The following is a 25,000-nucleotide window of genomic DNA, read 5'->3' on the forward strand; positions in this document are numbered from 1 at the left end:
AAACTATAAATAGTAGTGTGTAAATAAAAAACACTTTGGACAGAAAAAGTTGAAGGCTGCTCACCCAGTGTGCACATACTCTTATTTATAGCTTTATCTGCTTAAAGTTGAACCATTAAAAATGCATTATTTCATGTTCTCTTGAGGTTTCTAAATTCTTATGATGTAAACAATATAGATGTATAAGATGTATGTATGTGTGTATGTATGTATGTATGTATGTATGTATATTACTGTTTGTTTTTATGTTCAGTTATAATAAAAGCTATTTTACATTAATCTGAAGGGTTACTCTGTACTTTTGTAGAGTACAAATTTATTGAAGTAGTTGTATGCTGTCAACTTAATGTGACAGTCCCATGAAGTCATGCTACTACAGACTGATGATGAGCAAAGACTCAGAAACATGTCTCTGGATGCAGGCTTAGCTGGGTGGAGGTGCTTGTCTCCTCCTTGTAAACATAAGGACACAGGAAATGTGTCAAGGCCAACAGGAAGCAGTGCAGCTTCCTAGGTCTAAACAACAGTAGTATTATTCCCTTCATGGGACTGTCACATTAAGTTGACAGCATACAACTACTTCAACGTATCACTACTGTATAAATCTCTCTGAGAGATTTAGAAATGTACTATTTCTAATACAAATTTATTATTCTTATATTCTTATACAAGGATATTGTTGACAGTGACTTTGAAATTTCGGCCAGCTAACCCATAGTCTGATGATAGCTTAGCTGGCTGAAACTGATAATTATTCATTAGGTGCATGCAAAACAGTGAAAATATAAACAATAACATATCTGTCCATTCTAAATATGTTCTGGCAGATTTGAATGTGACTATACTGATTTTTAGTGTATTTTGTTATCAGAGAATGTATCTTTCCTTTAGAAGATGTGTCTTCATAACACACTCAGTTCATTAGGATGAGGGAACTTTAAAATACTGTAGTGTTTCAACTTCATGTTTGAATCTGCTAGAATGTATTAAGAATGAATGAATACTTTGTTGTTTAAATTTTTGCTGTTTTGAATACAGCCTACGAATTATCATAAGACATCAATACTTTATCTCATCATCATCATCATCATCATCGAAGGTCTTGCCTCACCACCTCAGCCCAGGTCTTCCTGGGCCTACCTCTTCCACGGGTTCCCTCAACTGTTAGGGTGTGGCACTTTTTCACGCAGCTATCCTCATCCATTCTCACCACATGTCCATACCAGCACAATCGTCTCTCTTGCACACCACAACTGATGCTTCTAATGTTCAGCTTTTCTCTCAAGATACTTACACTTTGACGGGTATTCACATTGACATTACACATCCAACGGAGCATACTGGCTTCATTCCTTGCGAGCTTACGTATGTCCTCAGCAGTTACAGCCCATGTTTCACTGCCATGTAGCATGGCTGTTCGTACGCATGCGTCATACAGTCTGCCTTTTACTCTGAGTGAGAGTCCCTTTGTCGCCAGCAGGGGTAAGAGCTCTCTAAACTTTGCCCAGGCTATTCTTATTCTAGCAGCTACACTTTCAGCACACCCACCCCCACTACTAACTTGGTCGCCCAGATAGCGGAAGCTATCGACTACCTCTAGTTTTTCACCCTGGAATGAGATAGAAGTTGTTTCCTGTTTGTTTACAGTCTTTATTGCACCTGAACATCTGCCACAAACAAAAACTAACTTGCTAGTTAACCTGCCTTTGATGTTGCTGCACCTCTTATGTGTCCATAGCTTGCACCGGGTACATCTTATAGAGTTACTACCTACTCCTTTTCTACATACTGAGCAGGGCCATCTACCTGAAGGGGTTTGTGTTTTATCTACCTTCCTACTTATTAGGATTTTGGTTTTAGCTGGGTTGACTCTAAGGCCCTTCAATTCTAGACCTTGCTTCCACACCTGAAACTTCTCCTCTAGTTCTGATAGTGACTCCGCAATTAGGGCAAGGTCATCAGCATAGAGGAGCTCCCAGGGGCAACCTGTCTTGAACTCCTCTGTGATTGCCTGGAGGACTATGATAAATAAGAGGGGGCTGAGGACGGAACCTTGGTGGACCCCTACCTCTACCCGGAATTCATGTAAATCAACACAGATTCTACAGTTTGGTTGTCTTCTTAAATTAATCATCCAAGAAGGTAGAGAAGCTAATTCCTGTTTAGAATTATAAAAGCCTCGCATCATTTGTTTGTCACCCACTTTTGTCTCCTCCTTTACCTAAAATTTCCCGATATTACCTCACTCTTTCTTGCAATGTTTATAATGTTTTGATAGTAGCTAGTGAATCTTTTCCCTTTTTCTGTCTTTCATAATATTTTATAATAATTTAAAACCATCAAAGGTAAGTTAATTCTCAATAATAGCTGCTACCCTGCATATTCAACCCTTTAGCATTCAGACTACTCTGTCAACTGTAATATTTATTTATTCAAATTGTTTTGAAATAATCATGCATTATTTTATAGCTTTGAGATTTTGATGATGTCATTGTTTATTTGTACAATGACATTGTAGAATGGGAGTGAGAGGCCAGATTTGGTCAGTTTCATCATAAAACAGGTACAATATTTGGGCCAGATGTGATTGTTTAAATGCTAAAGGGTTAATAAACCTGTTTTAATTATGAGCAATGAAAATATTAGATTGTCTATTTATCTAATATTTAGATTGTGTAAGTGATATTAATTAGACGTAATTTAGGTAATCATATTTAGATAGTTTACATAATGTAGTTATTAAATGTATGATCTGTCATTACTAGCATGTATTTTATCTATCCCTCTCTTTAACAAAGTGCCTTGTGCAAGATGTCAGAATTATTTTCTCCCTTGCAGGCTATTATCTAATTCCACTTTGATAATTTTTTTTTATATTTGATCTATGGTAATGCAGACTACTACTAGTTTCCTTGGATTCTACTGTTTTCTTTTCACACTTATGTTACCATATTTCTGTTGAAATATACTACCTTTATTTCAATTAAGTTTTAAAATAATGAAGAATTTAGTAAAATAACTTTTCCATTATTAATCCTTTTGTTACAATATCTCTTCTGAAATGCACTACCTTTGTTTCAATTAAGTATTTTCAAAATAATGAAGAATTTACTAAAATAACTTTTGTCATTATTAAGCTAATATTTGGAACAAATTATATCATCATCATCATCATCATCGTTTAATGTCCGCTTTCCATGCTAGCATGGGTTGGACGATTTGACTGAGGACTGGTGAAACAAGATGGCTGCACCAGGCTCCAATCTGATCTGGCAGAGTTTCTACAGCTGATGCCCTTCCTAATGCTGACTACTCCAAGAGTGTTGTGGGTGCTTTTACATGCCACCGGCACAAAGGCCAGTCACGCGGTACTGGCAACGGCCACGCTCAAATAATGTTTTTATGTGTCACCTGCACAGGAGCCATTCCAGCGGCACTGGCAACACCCTCGCTTGAATGTTGTTTTCCACGTACCACTGGCACAAGTGCCAGTAAGGCGATACTGGTAACAATCATGCTTGAATGGTGCTTTTTACATGCCACCAGCACGGGGGCCAGTCAGCGGCCCTGGCAATGATCATGCTTGGATGGTGCTCTTAGCACTCCACTATCACGGATGCCAGTCATGCGGTGCTGTGATCGAATTTGATTTCAATTTCACTTGCCTCAACAGGTCTTCACAAGCTGAGTTTAGTTTCCAATGAAAGAAAGGTACGCTGGGCTGGTTACACCACTGGCATAGGCCACAGGTTATGGTCTCACTTGGTTTGCCGGGTCTTCTCAAAGCACAGCATATTTTCAAAGGTCTCATCCATTCATCTGTTTTTCATGCTAGCATGGTTTAGATGGTTTGACATGAGCTAGCAAACCAGAGAGCTGCACCAGGCTCAAATTGTCTGTTTTGGCATGCTTTCTATGGCTGGATGCTTTTCCTAATGCCAAAACATATATACGTATTATGTATCATATATATATATATATATATATATATATATATATATATATATATATATATATCAATAATATTCGCAGGAAATCAATATTTAATATTTCGAAAGATATGTATCCAATATGACATGGTAATATAATAAATTTAAAATTTAAAATATACGAAATATAAATATAAATATATATAAAAATATGAATGTAGATAAAGATACATGTGAATATAAATGCATATAAAAATTTATGCGTAATTAAGCATGAATATTATAAAGTCTAAAATTAAAAAAAATCTAAAATTTAAAAAATTAAACATCTGACGATTGTTTCGCGGATATTATTATAATCACAATGTAATCAAAAGATCAGCATACTATCAATAATTCCGCTCTTCAGAGATGAATTAAGAACTAATGGTATATGTAATATTAATTAGAAAATATTAAAAATAAAAAATTAAAAATATTAAAGTGTATACTGTCCTTTAAATAAATTGTAAAATTAATCCTCCTATAATTTGGAGGATAAAAAAATGAACTTTCCAAATTATAGGAGGATTAATTTTACAATTTATTTAAAGGACAGTATACACTTTAATATTTTTAATTTTTTAATATTTTTAATATTTTTTAATTAATATTGCATATACCATTAGTTCTTAATTCATCTCCGAAGAGCGGAATTATTGATAGTATGCTGATCTTTTGATTACATTGTGATTATAATAATATCCGCGAAATGATCGTCAGCTGTTTAATTTTAAATTTTAGATTTTTTTAAATTTTAGACTTTATAATATTCATGCTTAATTACGCATAAATTTTCATATGCATTTATATTCACATGTATCTTTATCTACATTCATATTTTTATATATATTTATATTTATATTTCGTATATTTTAAATTTTAAATTTATTATATTACCATGTCGTATTGGATATATATCTTTCGAAATATTAAATATTGATTTCTTGCGAATATTATTGATAATTTTATGAATTTATTAATAATATAAAAACACACACACACACACACACACACACACACACACACACACACACACACACACACACATATATATATATATATATATATATATATATTTATTTGCTCAAAATAATAGAGCACTCAATATAAGTTCAGTTACATATTCTTTTAGAATATTCTTTATAAAAGTTATATATATATATATATATATATATATATATATATATAAGTATTATTTAAAACTGTTTGATTCAGCACCATGTGACTTAAAGTTTCACAGGCATCTAGCAAAAGCCAGTCTCTTTCAGGCTTTAGATTATGTATATGTTTTATATTCTCTTATGTATATATATATATATATATATATATATATATATAATTGAGTTTTTTACCTGTAATTTTGGATTTTGTCCCTAATATTATTATATATATATATATATATATATATATATATATATATATATATATATATATACACACACACTCACACATGTATATATTATATTAATATTATACTAAATATATATATGGATATATATATATAAAATGTCAATTTTTAATTGTGTTTTTTTTTGTTTTTTACTTTTTTAGGCAGAACACATTCAAAATGTAAACTTGATAAAACAGAAAGATCAAGAGATAATCATCTTACAGATGGACTTGAAAGATTTAAGGAAAAGAGTCATCAAGTTAACACGGTAGATACATTTTAAAATTTATATTGCTTTTACAATAACCAAGGGATTTTGTATTAGCGACACTAAAGCATGCAGAATTGTTAAAGCATCAGACGAAATTCCCTGTGCTATTTATCGCTTCCGGTTCTCTACATTCTTAGTTCAAATCCCGAGAAAGTCAATATTGCCTTTCATCCTTCTGGAGTCAATAAAATAAAATACTTGTCAAGTATTGATATTTGATGCGATTAATTAATCGTTATCATCATCATCACCATCATCATTATCGTCGTCGTCGTCATCATCATCATCATCACCATCATCATTTAGCATCTGTTTTCCATGCTGGCATGGGTTAGATAGTTTGTGGCACTTGTAGGCTGGAGAGCTGCACCAGGCTCTAGTCTATTTTGGCTTGATTTCTATGGTTAGATGCCTTTCCAAACACCAACCACTCCATAGAGTGTACAGGGTTTTTTTTCATGTATCACTGACATAGGTGCCTCGTATGTGTCACTGGCACAGGTGTCATGCACGTATCACTGGCATAAGTGCCTCTTACATGTCACTGGCACAGGTACCTTCTATGTGTCACTGGCACAGATGTCTCTTACGTGTCACCAATTAACAAAATTGTGGACCATTATATTTCAACTTGAAATACATTTTTTGAAAAAACTAAACAAAAAACGAATTTATATATATTTTTGGTCATTTTAAGTAAATTGTTTTTCATTCTAGGCTATATTTAATTGCAGAAGTAGGTTTATGTTAGATTTAGGGAGCCATAATTCTAAAGATGTGAACTGGGCGTGTTGTGTTCTTGAGCTAAACACTTTATTTCATGTTGCTCCAGTCTACTCCACTGAAAAAATGAGTAATCCTGCAACAGACCAGTGTCCCGTCCAGGTGGGGAATATATATATGTCATGGAAACCAGGCTTTATGAGTTGGTATGACTCAAGAAGGAAACGTTTTTTTTTATATACTGTAAATCTTTGAGTATAATCCGCATTTTTTTCCCAAAATTTAAAGGCCAAATCCCCAGTGCGTACTATATAACAGGTTAAAAATGAAAAATATTTTCTAAGCAATGTCCGAGTGTCTATTTGCTGTCCGGCAACGTTTATTCAGGCGCATTTTGTGATGTCGGGCTTGTAACTGATAGTGATAAATATGTAAAGACAATTTACTTAATATTTATTTTTCACTGATGTTATTACTGTTATTTCTTTATTTTCTGCAAAGTGCACAAAAAAGCTACATGTTTGCATTATGTTATATATACAATAATAATAAAGGACGTCACTGTATATACGTTTACAAACCAAGGACGTTATATAGACCTCCTTGACTGAAGTTAGAGAAGAGGTGCGTATTATACACAAGGTTTAGGTTTTATCAGAGGTACAGCCCCCTAAAAATCCCCTGCGTATTATACTCAAGGGCGGACTATACTCGAGGATTTACGGTATATATAGTCAGTAAAAGATTAAGGAGCACTGGGCATAAACAGAACAGTAGTAACTATTATTATTTGGGAAGTATACATATAAAGATGTTTTTTTTCTTTTCATTTTTACAATGTTTGAATGAAGTTATCTTCATTTGGTATCTTACAGAGAGAAAGACCATCTGTGGAAGCAGACTGACAAACTTGCTTACCATCGGAGATTAGAAGCGAATAAGAAGTGGATGGACAATAATGAAGTTAACAACTGTCTAGGCTGTAATGCTGTATTTTCATTTACTCTACGGAAAGTAAGCTTTCAACTGTTCTTCTATATTGATTTCTTTCTTTCTTTTCTATTTCGGGGTTGGGGGTGGGGGGCACTAGCCCTGAGATCATATGGTTGGGAAGTAAGCTTCTCAGCTACACAGCCACACCTTTGCCTATACCATACCAGCCTGTGTCTATATATATGTGTGAGCGTGTGTCTATATATATATATATATATATACATATATATATATACACATATGTAAAAGACATTCGAGTGAGATCGTTGCCAGTGCCGATGGACTGGCTCCTGTGCAGGTGGCCCGTAAAATACACCATTTCGAGCATGGCTGTCGCCAGTACCACCTGACTGGCCCTAATGCTGGTGACACGTAAAACACCCACTACACTCTTGGAGTGTTTGGCATTAGGAAGGGCATCCAGCTGTAGAAACTCTGCCAAATCAGATTGGAACCTGGTGTCACCTCCTGGTCCACCAGTCCTCAGTCAAATCGTCCAACCCATGCTAGCATGGAAAGCGGACGTTAAATGACGATGATGATGATGATGTAGTGGTGTTGCATAGAGTAGTGGTTAGCGTGTTGGACTCATGATTGAAAGATTGTGGTTTCAATTCCTGGACTGGGCAATGCATTGTGTTCTTGAGCACAACACTTCATTCCACATTGCTCCAGTCCACTCAACTGGTAAAAGTGAGTAATCCTGCAACTGACGAGTGTCCTGTCCTGGGAGAAATATATACACCAGAGAAACCAGGAAACCAACATTACAGAGTAATGTGGACTAACCTTCATCATCATCATCATCATCATCATCATACATCTATTTTCCATGATGGCATGGGTTGAATGGTTTGATAGAAAGTGACCATCTGGAAATCTGCCTGGGCTTCATATCTGTTTAGGCATGATTTCTATAGCCGGATGCCCTTCCTAATGCCAACCACATTACAGAGTGTACTGGGTGCTTTTATGCAGCACCAGCATAGGTGCTTTTATGTGGCACTGGCATGGGTGCTTTTTATGTGGCACCAGCATCCATGGGCCCGGTATATATATATAAAAACACACACACACACATATGATATATATATATATATATATATAAATTAACAGAATGAGATAAAAATCCAAGGCTGTGAAAGATTTCAGAACATTTATAAATAGAAAGTCTTACAGCTGTTTCTGGGATATTTTACATATCCCTTCATTGGAGACGGTGTGAGAAAATGGTGAAGCAATAGTTATTCTAGATAAGATATAAAATACACATATATATATATATATAGCAGCTGTCTGGCTTCTGTGCCGGTGGCACGTAAATAGCACCATTTGAGTGTGATCGTTACTAACATCGCCTTGCTGGCACTTGTGCTGGTGGCACATAAAAAAACATTCGAGCGAGGTCGTTGCCAGTATTTCTGGACTGGCTCCTGTGCAGGTGGCACGTAAAAAACACCATTTGAGCATGGCCGTTGCCAATACTGCCTGACTTGGTCCTTGTGCCGGTGGCATGTAAAAGCACCCATTACACTCTCGGAGTGGTTGGCATTAAGAAGGGCATCCAGCTGTAGAAACTCTGCCAGATCAGATTGGAGTCTGTTGCAGCCATCTGGTTTGCCAGTCCTCAGTCATATCGTCCAACCCATGCCAGCATGGAAAGCGGACGTTAAACAATGATGATAATGATGATGATATATATATATATATATATATAATTTTGCTTAAAAGAGTTCCAACACTGTCTGTTTTTTATGTTTTATTTATATATATATATATATATATATATATATATATATATAACAGCTATAGTTTATATATAGTATATATATATATATATATATATAACAGCTATAGTTTATATATAGTATATATATATATATATATATATATATATATATATATATATATATATATATATATATATATATATATATATATGTATATATATATATGAGCTATAGTTTGCAGTTGTTTTAGAACTGATATCTTTATATAATAGGTAATAAGTCTCTCTCTTTTCTACTGTTTAGCACCATTGTCGGCTCTGTGGAGGAATTTACTGCCACAACTGTACTAGTCGTCAAATAATGACAGCTCACAGCAGGTAAGAAACATCTCTTAATCAATTCCTACTTTCTAATTAGAGTTTAATTATTGTAGTTACTATGTAATTATTTAATTATTGTATTGAAGTTACAGTTAAAGAATTACTTGTGTGCAAACAAAGTTTATTTCAATGCTATTTCATACTATAAGATTAGGTCTGTAGGTATCAGCCATTACTATTTGCAATAGACATCTTTTGTATTTATATAAGCATATATATTATGTTATATTATATTATATATATGTTTGTGTAGAAAATAAAAGAGAAGGGACATAAACCTTTTATATTTATATATATCCTTTGAGTTCTTTTACAGGAAATGTTTTGAATATGCATAAAAAAGCTATTTTATTATGCCGGCTTCAGCCTAATGATACCAACTGGCAATAGCAGTTTTTGGGGGTTGTACCAAGCTGTGCCAATATGATGTAGGATAAATATAGTAATAATGATAATAATCTATGGCATTAAATTATTTATAAATTCCATCCATAGATTATTATTATTATCATTATTATTATTATCCTGAGTGGTTGGCGTTAGGAAGGGTATCCAGCTGTAGAAACTCTGCCAAATTAGATTGGAGCCTGGTGTTGCCATCCGGTTTCACCAGTCCTCAGTCAAATCGTCCAACCCATGCTAGCATGGAAAGCGGACGTTAAACGATGATGATGATGATGATGATTATTATTATTATTATTATGACTATGTATATGTATGTGTATATATATATATATATATATATATATATATAGTTGCCAGTACCTCCTGACTGGCCTTCGTGCCGGTGGCATGTAAAAGCACCCACTACACTCTTGGAGTGGTTGGCGTTAGGAAGGGCATCCAGCTGTAGAAACTCTGCCAAATCAGATTGGAGCCTGGTGTAGCCATCTGGTTTCACCAGTCCTCAGTCAAATCATCCAACCCATGCTAGCATGGAAAGCGGACGTTAAACAACGACGACGACACACACACATGTATAATTTAAATGAAAACCAGCTGCCATGAATGTTATAATATGAAAAGCAGTCTATCCAATTTACTTGAGCTCTTATTAATAGTGTATTTATCAGCAGTGCCTTTGTGGGCAGTTGAAAAGCGTCCTTGTTTACTGATGAAATCTCAATATAGTATTGAAACTAGTTTGGTTTTCTTTTTCTATCTCTGAACATACTGAATACATGAGTGGTCCAAAAGTCAAAGAGGTCTAAAACTTGAATAATTTTAAAAATTAATTATTTGTTTTGTAGTTTTTCTTGAATATTGTCATTAAATATTGAAATGTCACAAAGGGGTTGAAATATTTAATAAGAAATTTTTAGAAAAACGCAAGATAGTAATTAAAAGAAAATTATTAAAATTTCAAACTCCTTTCTCTCTATAGGTCCATCCTGTATAAAGACAAGATATTTACAAATAATATATACAGTGCTGGATAAATTCTATCACTATGTATCATAGCACATTATCATAATTACAGTATGTTATTATAACTATATTGTGAGGGTGCCTGGCCAAGTGGTTAGGGTGTTGCACTCATGGTCACGAGATCATGGTTTCAATATCTGGGCCAAGTGGTGCATTGCATTCTTGAGCAAAGCACTTCATTCCATCTCACATTGCTTTGCAGTCCCTTTAACATCTGACTTAATGTACACCGTGTACCTGTTCAGGCAATGTCGATTTGATAGAGGGAGTGAGCTGATGTAGAGCACATACATTTGATCACTATAAGCAAATCATTTGTGCTGGTTGTCCAGCAAGAAACTGCAGAACTCTCTTTCTCAGACTACAAGTGATTACAATCATCATCATCATCATCATCATAACTACATTATTATTATTGTATAATAATTGCCATATAATTTTTGTTTATAATTACAATATAATCAGTGTATTATAATACTGTATAATTATCGTATTATAACTACAGTATTATATTGTACACTTCATATATTGTGTCTACAAGTATTCTTATTAAGCTTAGGTCTTTAAACTATAACAATATAACGTTGTACATACTTTATAATTACTGGATTTTTAATACTGTATTTATTATTGCTTTGTAATTACTACGATATTGTATCAGATTTAATGTTATAACCACATCATATTAAAAACACTGGTTCTCATTTGATCACTAAAGTTAAGCAACATCAATCTTAGTTAATATTTAGATGGGTAACTGCTTGGGAAACCTAGGGCTGTATTCAAAACCTTCAGCTCTCCCTTCAAGGTGGTGTCCCAGTATACTGCACTCCAATGACTGAATTAAGTAAAAAAAACAAGAGATAATTACTGCATTATTTATTTTTATTACATACTAGCAGAAATACCCGGCGTTGCCCGGGTTAAAGAGAATAATGAAATCTAAAAACGCCGTCTAGACTACGCATCATCTTTATATATAGAGATGTATATACACACACGCACCCAAACACACGTATATATATGTATATCAATATAAATATATGAAAGTCAATGAAGTTTCGTAAAAGAAGGTGATCATGTACATACTTTCTTGCTGTTGTGATTATAACACCTCATTGTAAACTATGTTCCTTGTTTTCCCTTGTGGAGCATATACAAATAGTTTTTTTGTTGCTGCCCACTCTTGAGCAGCCAACATACAGTTGTCCATGTGAGAAGCAGGGCTCTTCCAAGAGAAGACCAGCTACAGACAGTGTTTGACCCTGATATTTGTTTATGGACATGGCAAAAGTCACACGAAGGGGGAATTGTAGTCTTCTGAATGTAAAAGGAATGTCTGCTCCTGATGGAGTAAGAGGAATTCTTGGAATAAAGACGTCATCCCCTTTTGCACATCCAGAAAGAATGGTAGCCTCGATAACATGTGACATCATTTTCTAAATAATGCTCATCTGTTATGTTCGGGTTAAAATTTCATCAACATCAAAAATATATGAATTTTCATGGGAGTTATGGCCGTTATGCAAAGAATATAATTTCCAAATTTCATAAAGATCCATTCAGTACTTTTGACGTAGTTTTGGATAAGAAAACAAATGACTAATGTGTGTGTTTGTGTGCATGTATATGTGTGTGTGATGGGTGTATATATGTATAGATATCTGTATGCATGTATATATGTGTACATATTACATGTACATCTATATATATATATACATCTACACATATGTATACATATACATGTATGTATAGATCTATATATATATATACATATACGTGTACATCTATATGTATACATATACATATCTCTCTCTCTCTCTTTCTCTCTCTCTCTCTCTTTCTCTCTCTCTCTCTCTTTCTCTCTCTCTCTCTCTTTCTCTCTCTCTCTCTCTGAAAGTATCTGTCATTACAGTATCGAAATGGTGTACATATACATGTATATGTATACATATACATCTCTCTCTCTCTCTCTTTCTCTCTCTGTGAAAGTATCTGTCACTACAGTATCGAAATGTGATTGTTTCAGTTAGTGGAATAGTTTCATTTTTAAAGTGAAAGTATTTGACATGAGTGTTTTTGTTTCACTTTTGACACGTAATACTTAAATAGTGGAGGAGATATTATGTTGCCGTGTGCTCGAACTCTGCAAGAAGTTAATAATTTTTTTGGACTAAAACACAACTGGAACCCTAAGTAAGGCATGTGTAAAATTTGAATGAAATTGGTTGCGTAGTTCTCGAGTTTTAGGGATTCACACAGACAGACAGACAGACACACATTCTCATTTTTATATATATAGATATATGAGTGGCTGTGTGGTAAGTAGCTTGCTTACCAACCACATGGTTCCAGGTTCAGTCCCACTGTGTGGCACCTTGGGCAAGTGTCTTCTACTATAGCCACGGGCTGACCAAAGCCTTGTGAGTGGATTTGGTAGACGGAAACTGAAAGAAGCCCGTTGTATATATGTATCTATATATATGTGTTTGTGTGTCTATGTTTGTCCCCCCACCATCGCTTGACAACCGATGCTGGTGTGTTTACATCCCCATAACTTAGCGGTTCAGCAAAAAGAGACTGATAGAATAAGTACTAGGCTTACAAAGAATAAGTCCTGGGGTCGATTTTCTCGACTAAAGGTGGTGCTCCAGCATGGCCGCAGTCAAATGACTGAAACAAGTAAAAGAGTAAAAGAGTAAAGAGTATATTGTATTTCGTTGTTGTTGCTTGATATGTGTTGTTGCCACTCTGTTTACTTATGTTGTTGTTATTTCTGCTCTTTAGAGCTTTTGTATTCATAGTATTCAATAACAATGACATGAATTTAATTGTAGAAAAAATTTACTTGTTTAATTAACAGTAAGAAAATGAGAGCTTGCGAGAAATGTTACCAACTCCAGAAGGAACAGTCTGAAGATAGTGCCAATCCTATTCTCTATGTTGAGAGTGAAGAAGAAGACAAAGAATTGTCTGAGAGTTCCTCCTATCGCCGCAGTACAAAATGGAGTGAATCAGCCAGTGACGTTTCCGATATGCTTGGTAAGTTCTCATTTTGTTCTACAGTAGTGATTTTAATGTGGTTTTTATAATTAATTAAATGTGTGTTGTGATCTATAATGACCGAACTACTTATGCCATGTATTTCACATTCTGGTAGTTGGTGAGCTGACATAATTTTTAGCATGTTGGACAAAATACTTCTTAACATTTCTGTCTTTTAATTCTAAGTTCAAATTCTACCAAGGTTGACTTTGCTTTCTGTCCTTTTGTGGTCAATGAAATAAGTACCAGTCAAACGCTGGGGTTGATGTAATAAACTAGCTTCTCTCCTACAAAATTTCAGGCCCTGTTTGTATAGTAGAAAGAATTCTGGAATAGAAGAGGCATCACTCCAAAGGCAAAAATCAAAGAGTACCAAGCTGCAGTTTCCACCACTCTGCCTTATAGCTGTGAAACATAAGCTCTCTACTAACATGATATATAGGTGCGATGAGAGAAGCTAAACTATTTCCATACTAGCTGTCTCAAAAAAATTCTTGTAATCAAGTGGCAGGACAGAATTTCTGACACAGAAGTACTCTCTCATGCTGAACTGCCTGGTATCCAAATGATTCTGGCATACAAACTACATGACCTTCTCCAGTTGCACTGGGGAAGGTCATGTGGTTTGTATGCCAGAGTACCTGCTCCTGAAGAAGGTGTTTTACAATAAACTCCAGTACAGTAAATTCTTCTGAGGAAGTCAAATCAAAAAAAACATCACAAAGACATTTTGATTCCTTCACTGTGGACCTTCAACATTGGCCATAAAGACTGAGAAGTGACAGTATTGGAGAGAAGAAAATAGTATTGTATCATCTCTTATTTTCCAATTTGATCTTAATTTTTGTTTTATACCTCCCTTTTATTATCTCTATTATTTTATTGATTTCAGATCACACTGATGACATGGATAGTTTGCAAGACCAAAATTCTGAAATTGGCCAGTCTTCATTATCGTTTGCTTCCGGTGGTGTAACAAAGAATGGCTCTAGTGATAATTCTGTTGAAGAAAAGTATGTTATAAGAGATTTTTCTCTTCAGCCTCCCTATTGCAACATTATATGATTCACCTCTTGATCTTTCTTGTATAGAAAATTTTTCTTTTTGTAAATTAATGATTTTTATTTGATCAGTGACATCTTAATTATGTTGTTATTGCTGTTAATCCCTAATTAGTCTTGTTTGAGACCTATGACTGAAACCATTCTTGCTGTGATCATCCTAACTTTATTATTTCATATATAGTTTATATCATGTGTTCTTGTTTTTAAGATGGTAGTGTGTATGATATGAAGTATGTTTGACTCCTACTTTTAGCAATTTGGCAGCGGTGAGTTGGCAAAATCATGACAATCAAAATGCTTAGCACATTTCTTTCAGCTCTTTTCATTCTGAATTCAAATTCTGTTGTGGTCAACCCTGGTTTTCATCTTTTCTAGGTCAATAAAATAAGTACCAGTGGAACACTAGGGTCAATATAATTGACTATCCACTCCCAGCTTTCAAAATTACTGGCCTTGTACCAAAATTAGGAAGAATTACAAGGCAGCAAGCTGGCAGAATCATTAGTGACTGACAAAAATGCTTAGTGGCATTTCTTTCAGCTCACTACATTTTGAGTTTAAATTCTGCGAAATTCAACTTGCTTTTTATCCTTTCAGTGTCGATAAAATACCAACAGAGTACTGGAGTCGATGTGATTGACTTTGCCCTTCACTTCAAAATTGCTGGCCTAGCATCAAAATTAGAGAGAGTTTTTAGCCGTTTGAACAACCTTGTGAAGGTCCACTTGTTCATCATCATCGTTTAACATCCATTTTCTATGCTGGCATGGGTTGGATGGTTTGACAGGAGATAGTCAGTTGGAGAGCTATCCAGGCTCCAATTGTCTGTTTTGGCATGGTTTCTACAGTTGGATGCCTTTCCTGACACCAACCACTTTACAGAGTATACTGGGTGCTTTTTTTACCTGTCACCTGCATGGGTGCATTTACATGGTGACAGTACAAGTGCATTTTACATGGCACTGACATGATTGCATCGTATGTGGCACTGACATGAGTGCATTTTACATGGTGCTAACATATGCAGGATAAAGACCTCTCTGCTGGGAGAAGGAATAGGGGCTTGGCCATAAAGGGCAGCCTGTATGTATGGATGGCCATGATTTTACTTAGCTTGACATGGCATCTCATGTCCAACAAATTACCACAAGTCCCAGTTCTTTGTCATCTCTTCAATGAAGCCCAGCGTTTGAAGATCCATTCTTACCACTTCATTCCACATCTTTCTGGGCCAACCCCTTCTACAGATTCCCTCCATAATTAGAGATCAGCTACAAATCATAGTGTGCTCATATGTTTCATATATCTGTATGTATGTGTGTTTACTCTGTTTCTTTCATATGGAAAATACTTTCTATAAAAATGTAAGTTCTACTGGATTTATATATGTTCTAAAAATGATTCTTGTTTTGTTTGTGCAGGATACCGGAAGATGAAACAGATGCAGCAGAAAAGACACCTGCTGCTGCAGAAAATGATGCTGCAGAATCTTGCGACAAAGTTGTTGATACAGACACATCTAACATCTGGGAGAATTCTTCTGATTTTGCTGTAATCAGTGAAGATGAAATTGCCAAAATGAGATCAAAGTCTACAGAGAATGAAGACAATGAAAATCTGTAAGTTATTTGCTGTCTTAGAAACTGGTGCATTTAACACACACACACACACACACACACACACTATAGGCACATGTGTGGCTGTGTGGTAAGAAGTTTACTTTCTTGCCACATGGTTCCAGGTTCACTCCCACTGTGTGGCACCTTGGGCAAGTGTCTTCTACTATAGCCAACCAAAGCCTTGTGAGTGGATTTGGTAGATGGAAACTGAAAGGAGCCTGCTTTTTATATATATGTGTATATATTAAGTATGTATGTCCTTGTGTGTGTGTCCCACCACTGCTTGACAATAAGTGTTAGTTTGTCTACATCCCTGTAATTTAGTAGTTCAGCATAAGGGACTGATGGAATAAGTACTTTAAGAAAAAGTAAATACTGGGGTTGATTCAATTGATTAAAACCCTTCAAGGCAGTACCCCAGTATGGCTGCAGTCCAAAAACTGAAACAAGTAAAAGATAACAGATTATTTAGCCAGAGAAGGAAGAGCTGTGCTCAGGAATTCTGCACGAGTCTCAAAGACTGGTTGAGAAGAAAGGAATACATTGCAAAACAAGACATGGGTTGATACAATAGGGATCAATGAATGGAAGTTTAAAATTACTGGCACATTTAGCATGAACATTTTAAACAAAAACTGTTTCAAAATTAAAAATTTAGAAAAATGTTATAGAAATCACTTGTTTACTTTACCTTATTGATTATATTTATGTGAACTGGCAGAATCATTGGTGAGTTCAATAAAATATTTAGCAGCATCTCTTCCAGTTCTTTATATTTGGAGTTTAAATGCCATTACATTCTACTTTGCCTTTCATCCTGTCATCATAACCATCATCGTTTAACGTCCGCTTTCCATGCTAGCATGGGTTGGACGATTTGACTGAGGACTGGTGAACCAGATGGCTACACCAGGCTCCAATCTGATTTGGCAGAGTTTCTACAGCTGGATGCCCTTCCTAACGCCAACCACTCCGAGAGTAGTGGGTGCTTTTACGTGCCATCGGCACGAAGGCCAGTCAGGTGGTACTGGCAACGGCCACGCTCAAAATGGTGTATTTTACGTGCCACCTGCACAAGAGCCAGTCCAGCGGCAAGGTTAATAAAATAAGTGACAGCTGAGCACTAGGATGATGTAATTGGCTTACCCCCTCCTCTAAAATTACTGGCTTTTTGCCAAATTTTGAGATGATTATATATGGGTATAATGGTTTCTGATTTAGGCACAAGGCAAACAGTTTTGAGGGGAGGGGCTTAGTCAATACCATTGATTCTAGTACTTAACTGGTACTTTATCTTATTGAATTCCAAGGGTTAGGATGTAAAGTTGACCTTGGGAAGATTTGAACTCAGAAATGAACTCTAACATTTCTACCAGGTCACTTCCTAATTTTTTTTTGCATAATAATTGAAGCATGGAAGGTTTTTTATAAGCCATTTAAAATAACACACAAAAGCCCTTAGATTCACTTCAACATTTAAATTTAATTTGTCAAAATATTTTCGTCACTTGGAGACCGCGACCTGTTCACTGACAAATTAAATTTAAATGTTGAAGTGAATCTAACGGCTTTTGTGTGTTATTTTAAATGGCTTATAAACACCTTCCACGCTGCAATTGTTTTCATTCCAGCACACGATCTCAGATCAGGTCACATGCTCTGCAAGTACATCTCCGTAATTTTGTGTAATATATTTCTGAATATGTTTTTGTTTTACCAAAAGATACTCAAGCATTACCATAGGTTTTGTAAATTAAAAACATGAAAGACAATAATGATATAGTCAGAGAAGGAAGAACTGTGCTCAGGAACTTTGTATTGGTCTCAAAGACTGGTGGAATAGAAAAGAATACATGGTTAATACAGTTGTAATGTATAAATCAATACAGTGTTTCTCATAGATGGGGCAAGATCTTGCTATGATAAAAAGTAAAATTGATAGGAGATGGGGTAGACAAATATCTATATTCAATAAAATTAAGTTGGTTTCAAGATTTTTAACCTTTTGATGTTCAGATTACTCTGTCAAATGTAATGCCTATGTATTCACATCATTTTGAATTAATCATGCATTATTTCATAACTTTGAGATTTTGTTGATGTGATTGTTTGATTGTTCATTTGTAAAATGACACTGTAGGTGTGAAAGACCAGATCTGACCAGTTTGAAGTTAAAACAGGTAGAATATTTTGGCTAACTATGACCAGTTTATATGCTAAAGGGTTAAACTTGTCTAACATGAAGAAAGAAGAATTATATGGATGTAAACTTTATTTAGCCTTCTCATTAATAAAAAGGAAGGAGGTCAATATATATATATTTTTTTGGTTGGTTGCCTGGTCAGTATATTATTACTCTTAGTAGGGAGATCTGGCATGAGTGCTTACAACAAAGTGGACTTCAATAAAGGTATCCAAGGGTCAGGTTGTGATAGTGTTAATCTAGGTGATAGATTAGGCTTACTATCCAAGATTACATTTGTCACCCATTGTTTGTTTATATGTTACAGGAAGATGGGGGTTGGTGTTCTGCTAGATTGGCATTTCTACTGATTCCACATCTTTTTTTTCCAGCTCTCTCTTTTACTCTTTTACTTGTTTCAGTCTTTTGACTGTGGCCATGCTGGAGCACTGTCTTTAGTCGAGCAAATCGACCCCAGGACTTATTCTTTGGAAGCCTAGTACTTATTCTATCGGTCTCTTTTGCCGAACCACTAAGTTACGGCGACATAAACACACCAACATCGGTTGTCAAGCGATGTTGGGGGGGACAAACACAGACACATATATATATATATATATATATATATATATACATACATGCGACGGGCTTCTTTCAGTTTCCGTCTGCCAAATCCACTCACAAGGCTTTGGTCAGACCGAGGCTATAGTAGAAGACACTTGCCCAAGGTGCCACACAGTGGGACTGAACCCGGAACCATGTGGTTGGTAAGCAAGCTACTTACCACACAGCCACTCCTTTATTTTCATCTTGTTTCTTTTTTCCCCATCTTTTCCCAATATCTCCTGGACCTTTTTCTTGCATCTGAAGAAGGACTGTGTCTGAAATACAATACCTTTTACTTCTTTCCATTTTCCCTCGAGCATCAAGCTAACAATATTGACTGTGTATGTCTGCTGTACTTTTGCTGTAATTTTTTTTTGTATTCAATTATTAATATATTCCTGGATATGATAATAATCTCTCATTGAGAACTTCTTTTGTGGGCAGAATTGAACTCAGTACTTCACATCATCAATTTTATAATACTGCCACTAATTCCAATGTCTGGTTGTTCCCACTTATCCTGTGCTTTTGTATTAGCATCTGGGTAAACTGGACTAGTTGAGAGTTATGTGCCTTGGCTAAATATACTACATTGTACAAGTGTTACTGTATGAACCAATATGGTGCTGGTTTGGGAACTCATCAGGACCAGATTATCTAAGGAGGGGTGATTCAGTTCAGAGCAGAAATGCAGCAGTCAAAGGACCACATGTTGAGGTGTAGTAGGATCGTGCCTGTGAATAGTTGTCGGTTGGCAGCCTGTTTGATACAGTTGAACTCCAATCTCACTCAAGGTGATGCTCCAGCATGATTGCAGTCCAATGATTGAAACAAGTAAAATACAAAAGATAATAGATCTCTTGAAGGAGATAACGAAGTTATAGTGAAAGGGTCTTGAATTCTAGTTCCAAAATAAGCTATACAGGAGCAATAAGAAACATTCCTACATACATAACATCAATCAGCTTGCTTTGGAACAATGTGGTCAGCCTGGGGCTATACTAGAAGACACCCACTAACACAGTATGGCTGAACACAAGACCACATGGATGGGAAGCAAGCTACTTAACACACAGACAAAATGCTCTAATTCTGATGAAATTTCATTTCAACATATGATTTCAGAACAAATATGATGCCATTTAGGTAGAACAATGCAGTATGGATTTCAAATTTTGGCACAAGGCCAGAAAATTTCAGGGGAGAAGTAACTCAGTTACATTGATCCCCCCCAGTGATCAATTGGTACTTATTTTATCGACCCCTGAAAGGATGAAAAGAAAAGTCACCCTCAGCAAAATTTGAACTCAGATCACAAAGATGGATGAAATACCACTAAGCATTTTGCTTGGCATGCTAGAGATTCTGCCAGCTCACTATCTTTGAACAATGCAATATCAATGGTAATTCTTAATTTTTTTTATTTTGTTTGATTTTCATTATAGGAAATTGCCAACTGGTATCTCAGTATCTTTGGAAGAACTTGAGCGAGGAGAGATAAATTCAGAAAGGATTATTTGGATACGGTATGGCTGTTCCTATATTGTATCTGTCTGTGTAAACAAACTTGGTCTGGATATCTGTTGGGAATTCACATCATATCCTAAGGTTAGTATTAATATATTTATGCATACAAACATACATCTCTCAATCTCTTTGTGTGTATATATATATATATATATATATATATATATATATATATATATATATATGGTTTCAATTCCTAGACTGGATGGTGCGTTGTGTTCTTGAGCAAAACACTTCATCTCATGTTGCTCTGTGATAACTTTGACACCTGATATATGGTACACCATGCAGCTGTTCAGGTAATGTTGATTTGATGGAGGGAGTGAACTAATGTACAGCACATACATTTGTTCACTATAAACAAAATCATTTGTGCAAGTTGTCTGGCAAGAAATTGCAGAACCATCTTTCCTGGACTACGAGTGACTACCATCATATTATATCATATCACATATATATATATCATCATCATCATGATCATCATCATCACTTAATGTCCGTCTTCCATGCTGGCATGTGCTGAACAGTTTGACAGGAGTTGGTCAGGTAGAAAACTACATCAGGCTACTATAACTGTTTCGGCATGGTTTTTATGGCTAGATGCCCTTTCTAACACCAACCAACCAGTAGAGTGGGCTGAGTACTTTTTACATGGCACAAGCACAGGCGAGGTCAGTTTTAGCATGGTTTATACAGCTGGATGCTCTTCCAAATGCCAACCACTTTACAGTGTGGACTGGATGCTTTTCACGTGACACCAGTATCAGCAGGGTCACCAAGTAACTTGAAAGACAAGGAATCTTGAGAGAGGAGGGGATCTTGTGTCAGATGATGAAAGATTAGAGTGTGAAAGAGAGGCAGAAACAGGTGTCTTGCTATGGAGAAGGTACATGGTTACCTGGCCGAGAGAGAGAGACAGACAGACAGACAGATACCTGTCTATGTACATATATACATATATATACATGTATATACATATGTATACATGTATGTATGTATGTATGTATGTATGTATGTATGTATGTACGTATGTGTATCTGTGTGCAATTGTTTGTGTGAGTTCATATTACATACACCCTTACATGTTTGTGCTTTATATTGTATCTACACTGTCTGAAATAGAACTAGAAACCAAACGCCTATTTATCAATTTTTTAATGATTTAAATCATATTAAATGCTTCTTTTTTTTCTCTTTCCCTTTCCTTTTATCAGGATATTGCATTTGGTGTTATATTTAATTCTCAAAATCCCTGTCCCAATGAAGGTAATGAAAAAGTATTGATACCAGTCCAGAAATGCCAGTCTCATCATCAAACTATTAAAGGTCAATTGACACCTCGTGATTTGGGAATCTATCAAATTATATTCGATAATGCTTATTCCAGGTAAGTAAAAGTGTGAAAAAAAAAAAAAATTCAATAAAATCTGGATTGAATTTTGATTAATTTCAGAAATGGGTTGTGCACTCACTTTTTCAAGAAACTATCATATTCTCATGTAGTTTATCATCATCATCATCATCATCATCATCATCATCATCATCATCACCATCATCACTTAACACTTGTTTTCCATGCTACCATGGGTCGGATGGTTTGACAGGATCCGACAAGCCACAGGACTACATCCAACTCCAATGTCAGCTTTGGCATGGTTTCAATGGTTGGATTGCCCTTCCTAATGTCAGTCACTTTGTGGAGTGTACTGGGTGTGTTTTTTTTTGTGGCACCAGCACTAGTGAGGCTGCCAAGTCACTTGCAACACAAGGTAAAATAAAAGAAAAAGTGACCTTGACTTAGTGGAAAGGTGTATTTGAGAAAGGATAAGGTGACTGTATGTTTGGTGTTGAGAAGCTGAAGTATAATAAAGGACAATGTACAGGTCTTGCTATAGAGGAGATTATACAGCTAACCCGCATTATGTAAGGATCAGTGGGAGTAGTTGGGAAGAAGATAAAAATGGTTGTGACAAGGTACCAGAGTGAATGCCCAAGGTGATTATAATAGAATACAGACAGTGGATTAGAGGGGGAAGAAGAGGGTGAATGATTTCAAAATGGTGCGAGAGGAAAGTAACAGAGTGTGAGATATATATATAATGTTGTTGTTGGCACTCTGTCGCTTACGACGACGAGGGTTCCAGTTGATCCGATCAACGGAACACCCTGCTCGTGAAATTAACGTGCAAGTGGCTGAGCACTCCACACACACACACGTGTACCTTTAACGTAGTTCTCGGGGATATTCAGCGTGACACAGAGTGACAAGGCTGGCCCTTTGAATTACAGGCACAACAGAAACAGGAAGTAAGAGTGAGAGAAAGTTGTGGTGAAAGAGTACAGCAGGGTTCGCTACCATCCCCTGCCGGAGCCTCGTGGAGCATTAGGTGTTTTCGCTCAATAAACACTCACAATGCCCGGTCTGGGAATCGAAACCGCGATCCTATGACCACGAGTCTGCTACCCTAACCACTGGGCCATTGCGCCTCCACATATATATACTATATATGTATGGAGAGGGAGGGAGAGAAAGAGAAAGAGTACCTATTGCAATAGAATCTTAAAGCAGCAGAAGTTTTTTTTATATGAATATACCATCTAGGTTTTATCATTGTTGTTACTGTTACAGCCACTGTTGCTGCTGTTGTTAATTTGCATCATTTTAAGTCTGATTTCCTTGTTGGATGGGTTGTCACAGTTAGACAGTTCTTACTTGGAATTTGCTGCCCATTTAGGTGAGTCATAGGTCTATGCCATTTTTGGTTTGGTTTCTATGGCTAAATGCCCTTCCTTTCATCAACTACTTTATGGAGTATGCAAGGTGCATTTTATGGTGCCAACACTAGAGAGGTGGTCATGTCCTCGACAAGTTTAAAAAGACTTCTCAACCTCACTTTTTCTCCACTCTCTTACCATCCACACTGAAATGGTTGGGTGCATTTTGTCATGGTACCAGTTTTAATATCTAGAGTTTTAATTAAAAAAAAAAAACTAAATCAAAAAATTAAAAAAAAAAAAACTAGTTTGTATGGTGTGGAAAGAGACAAACAATATTAGTCAATGGTGAATGTGATTTTCATTTTACCAACATGGGAGACAATTTTGGACATGTTTTGGTTTATTCTGAAATTGCTGGCCTTGTGCCAAAATTTGAAATCAGTATTTTATTCAGCTAATCAAATATTCTTCATCTTTTCTTTACAGACTGACTTCAAAGAAAGTAACCTATTCACTCCATGTTCGTAAAATTGGGGACACCTCGTGACAATGAAGATGATTCTTGTCAATTTTTGAAGTATGATATATTCTTGACTGCTGCATTACATTCACATTGTTGTGTAAATATCGCTGATTAACTTCCATGAAATTTGAGTGCATTCATTTTCTTTTTTTTTTTAACTGGTATTAATGCACATTTTTACCAAATTCTTCCTTCTGATGGTGATTTGTGTACTGTTCTAAGACATAATTCAGTGTTTCTGAAATTCTTTACGGAACTATTCATTTTCACTTTTTTCGCATACAAGATGAGGATTTTATTGTTCACTATCGCTACATTATCATTTTCCTATTGTTTACTAAAGATAATGAAATGTAAAGGAAATTTATTATGGAAATTAAATTGCTTAAAAGATTTTTATATTAATCAAGATTATTTGAAGATTTGTTAATGAACAGTATTGACAGAAAAATAACTTCCTGCTGAATGACATTGCTTGAAGGTTTTTCTACAGACAACTTTGATTACAAATTTGTTGATAAATAACAAAGGTAAATGATATTTAAAAGAGTTGAAATGTGTTTGTGAGCAATATTTATATCCTTTGATCTTGTTACTAAACAAAACTAACTTAAGAATTGTCTGACATCATCTTTGAATGTTTTGTCAATGAACCAAATCAGCCAAAACCATTATCTTAAGATTTGTTGTTATATAACACTAACCAGAGGTCTCTGGTGAATGATATTAAATTCATTGAAATTCATTTCTTGGGTTTTAATTATTTTATCAAAGAATCTCAAAAAGTTAACATGAAACTTTCTGAGCTGTTTCATTATCCCTTTCTTGTT

The 25,000-nt window shown here is 35.4% G+C and overlaps 1 protein-coding gene across 14 annotated transcripts in view; it reads left to right on the forward strand.

Moving 5' to 3' along the window:
* Nucleotides 1-24,915, forward strand: part of LOC106872124 (FYVE and coiled-coil domain-containing protein 1) — a 68,523-nt gene extending 43,608 nt beyond the window's left edge. For 10 of the 14 annotated variants that reach the window (XM_089351210.1, XM_089351211.1, XM_089351217.1 and 7 more), the window contains 9 exons: nt 5,523-5,629; nt 7,231-7,369; nt 9,382-9,455; nt 13,750-13,928; nt 14,824-14,944; nt 16,417-16,614; nt 20,848-21,010; nt 22,144-22,316; nt 24,134-24,915. In XM_089351210.1, coding sequence (XP_089207336.1) covers nt 5,523-5,629; nt 7,231-7,369; nt 9,382-9,455; nt 13,750-13,928; nt 14,824-14,944; nt 16,417-16,614; nt 20,848-21,010; nt 22,144-22,316; nt 24,134-24,194 — 1,215 coding nt within the window. In that variant the 3' untranslated portion in view covers nt 24,195-24,915. The remainder of the gene's footprint in view (nt 1-5,522; nt 5,630-7,230; nt 7,370-9,381; nt 9,456-13,749; nt 13,929-14,823; nt 14,945-16,416; nt 16,615-20,847; nt 21,011-22,143; nt 22,317-24,133) is intronic. The other 4 variants (XM_089351209.1, XM_052967372.2, XM_052967373.2 and 1 more) reach the window with 1 other exon arrangement.
* Nucleotides 24,916-25,000: the final 85 nt, after the last annotated feature.

The sequence above is a fragment of the Octopus bimaculoides genome, chromosome 4, assembly GCF_046866305.1.
Source record: "Octopus bimaculoides isolate indiv1 chromosome 4, ASM4686630v1, whole genome shotgun sequence".
Lineage (NCBI taxonomy): Eukaryota > Metazoa > Mollusca > Cephalopoda > Octopoda > Octopodidae > Octopus > Octopus bimaculoides.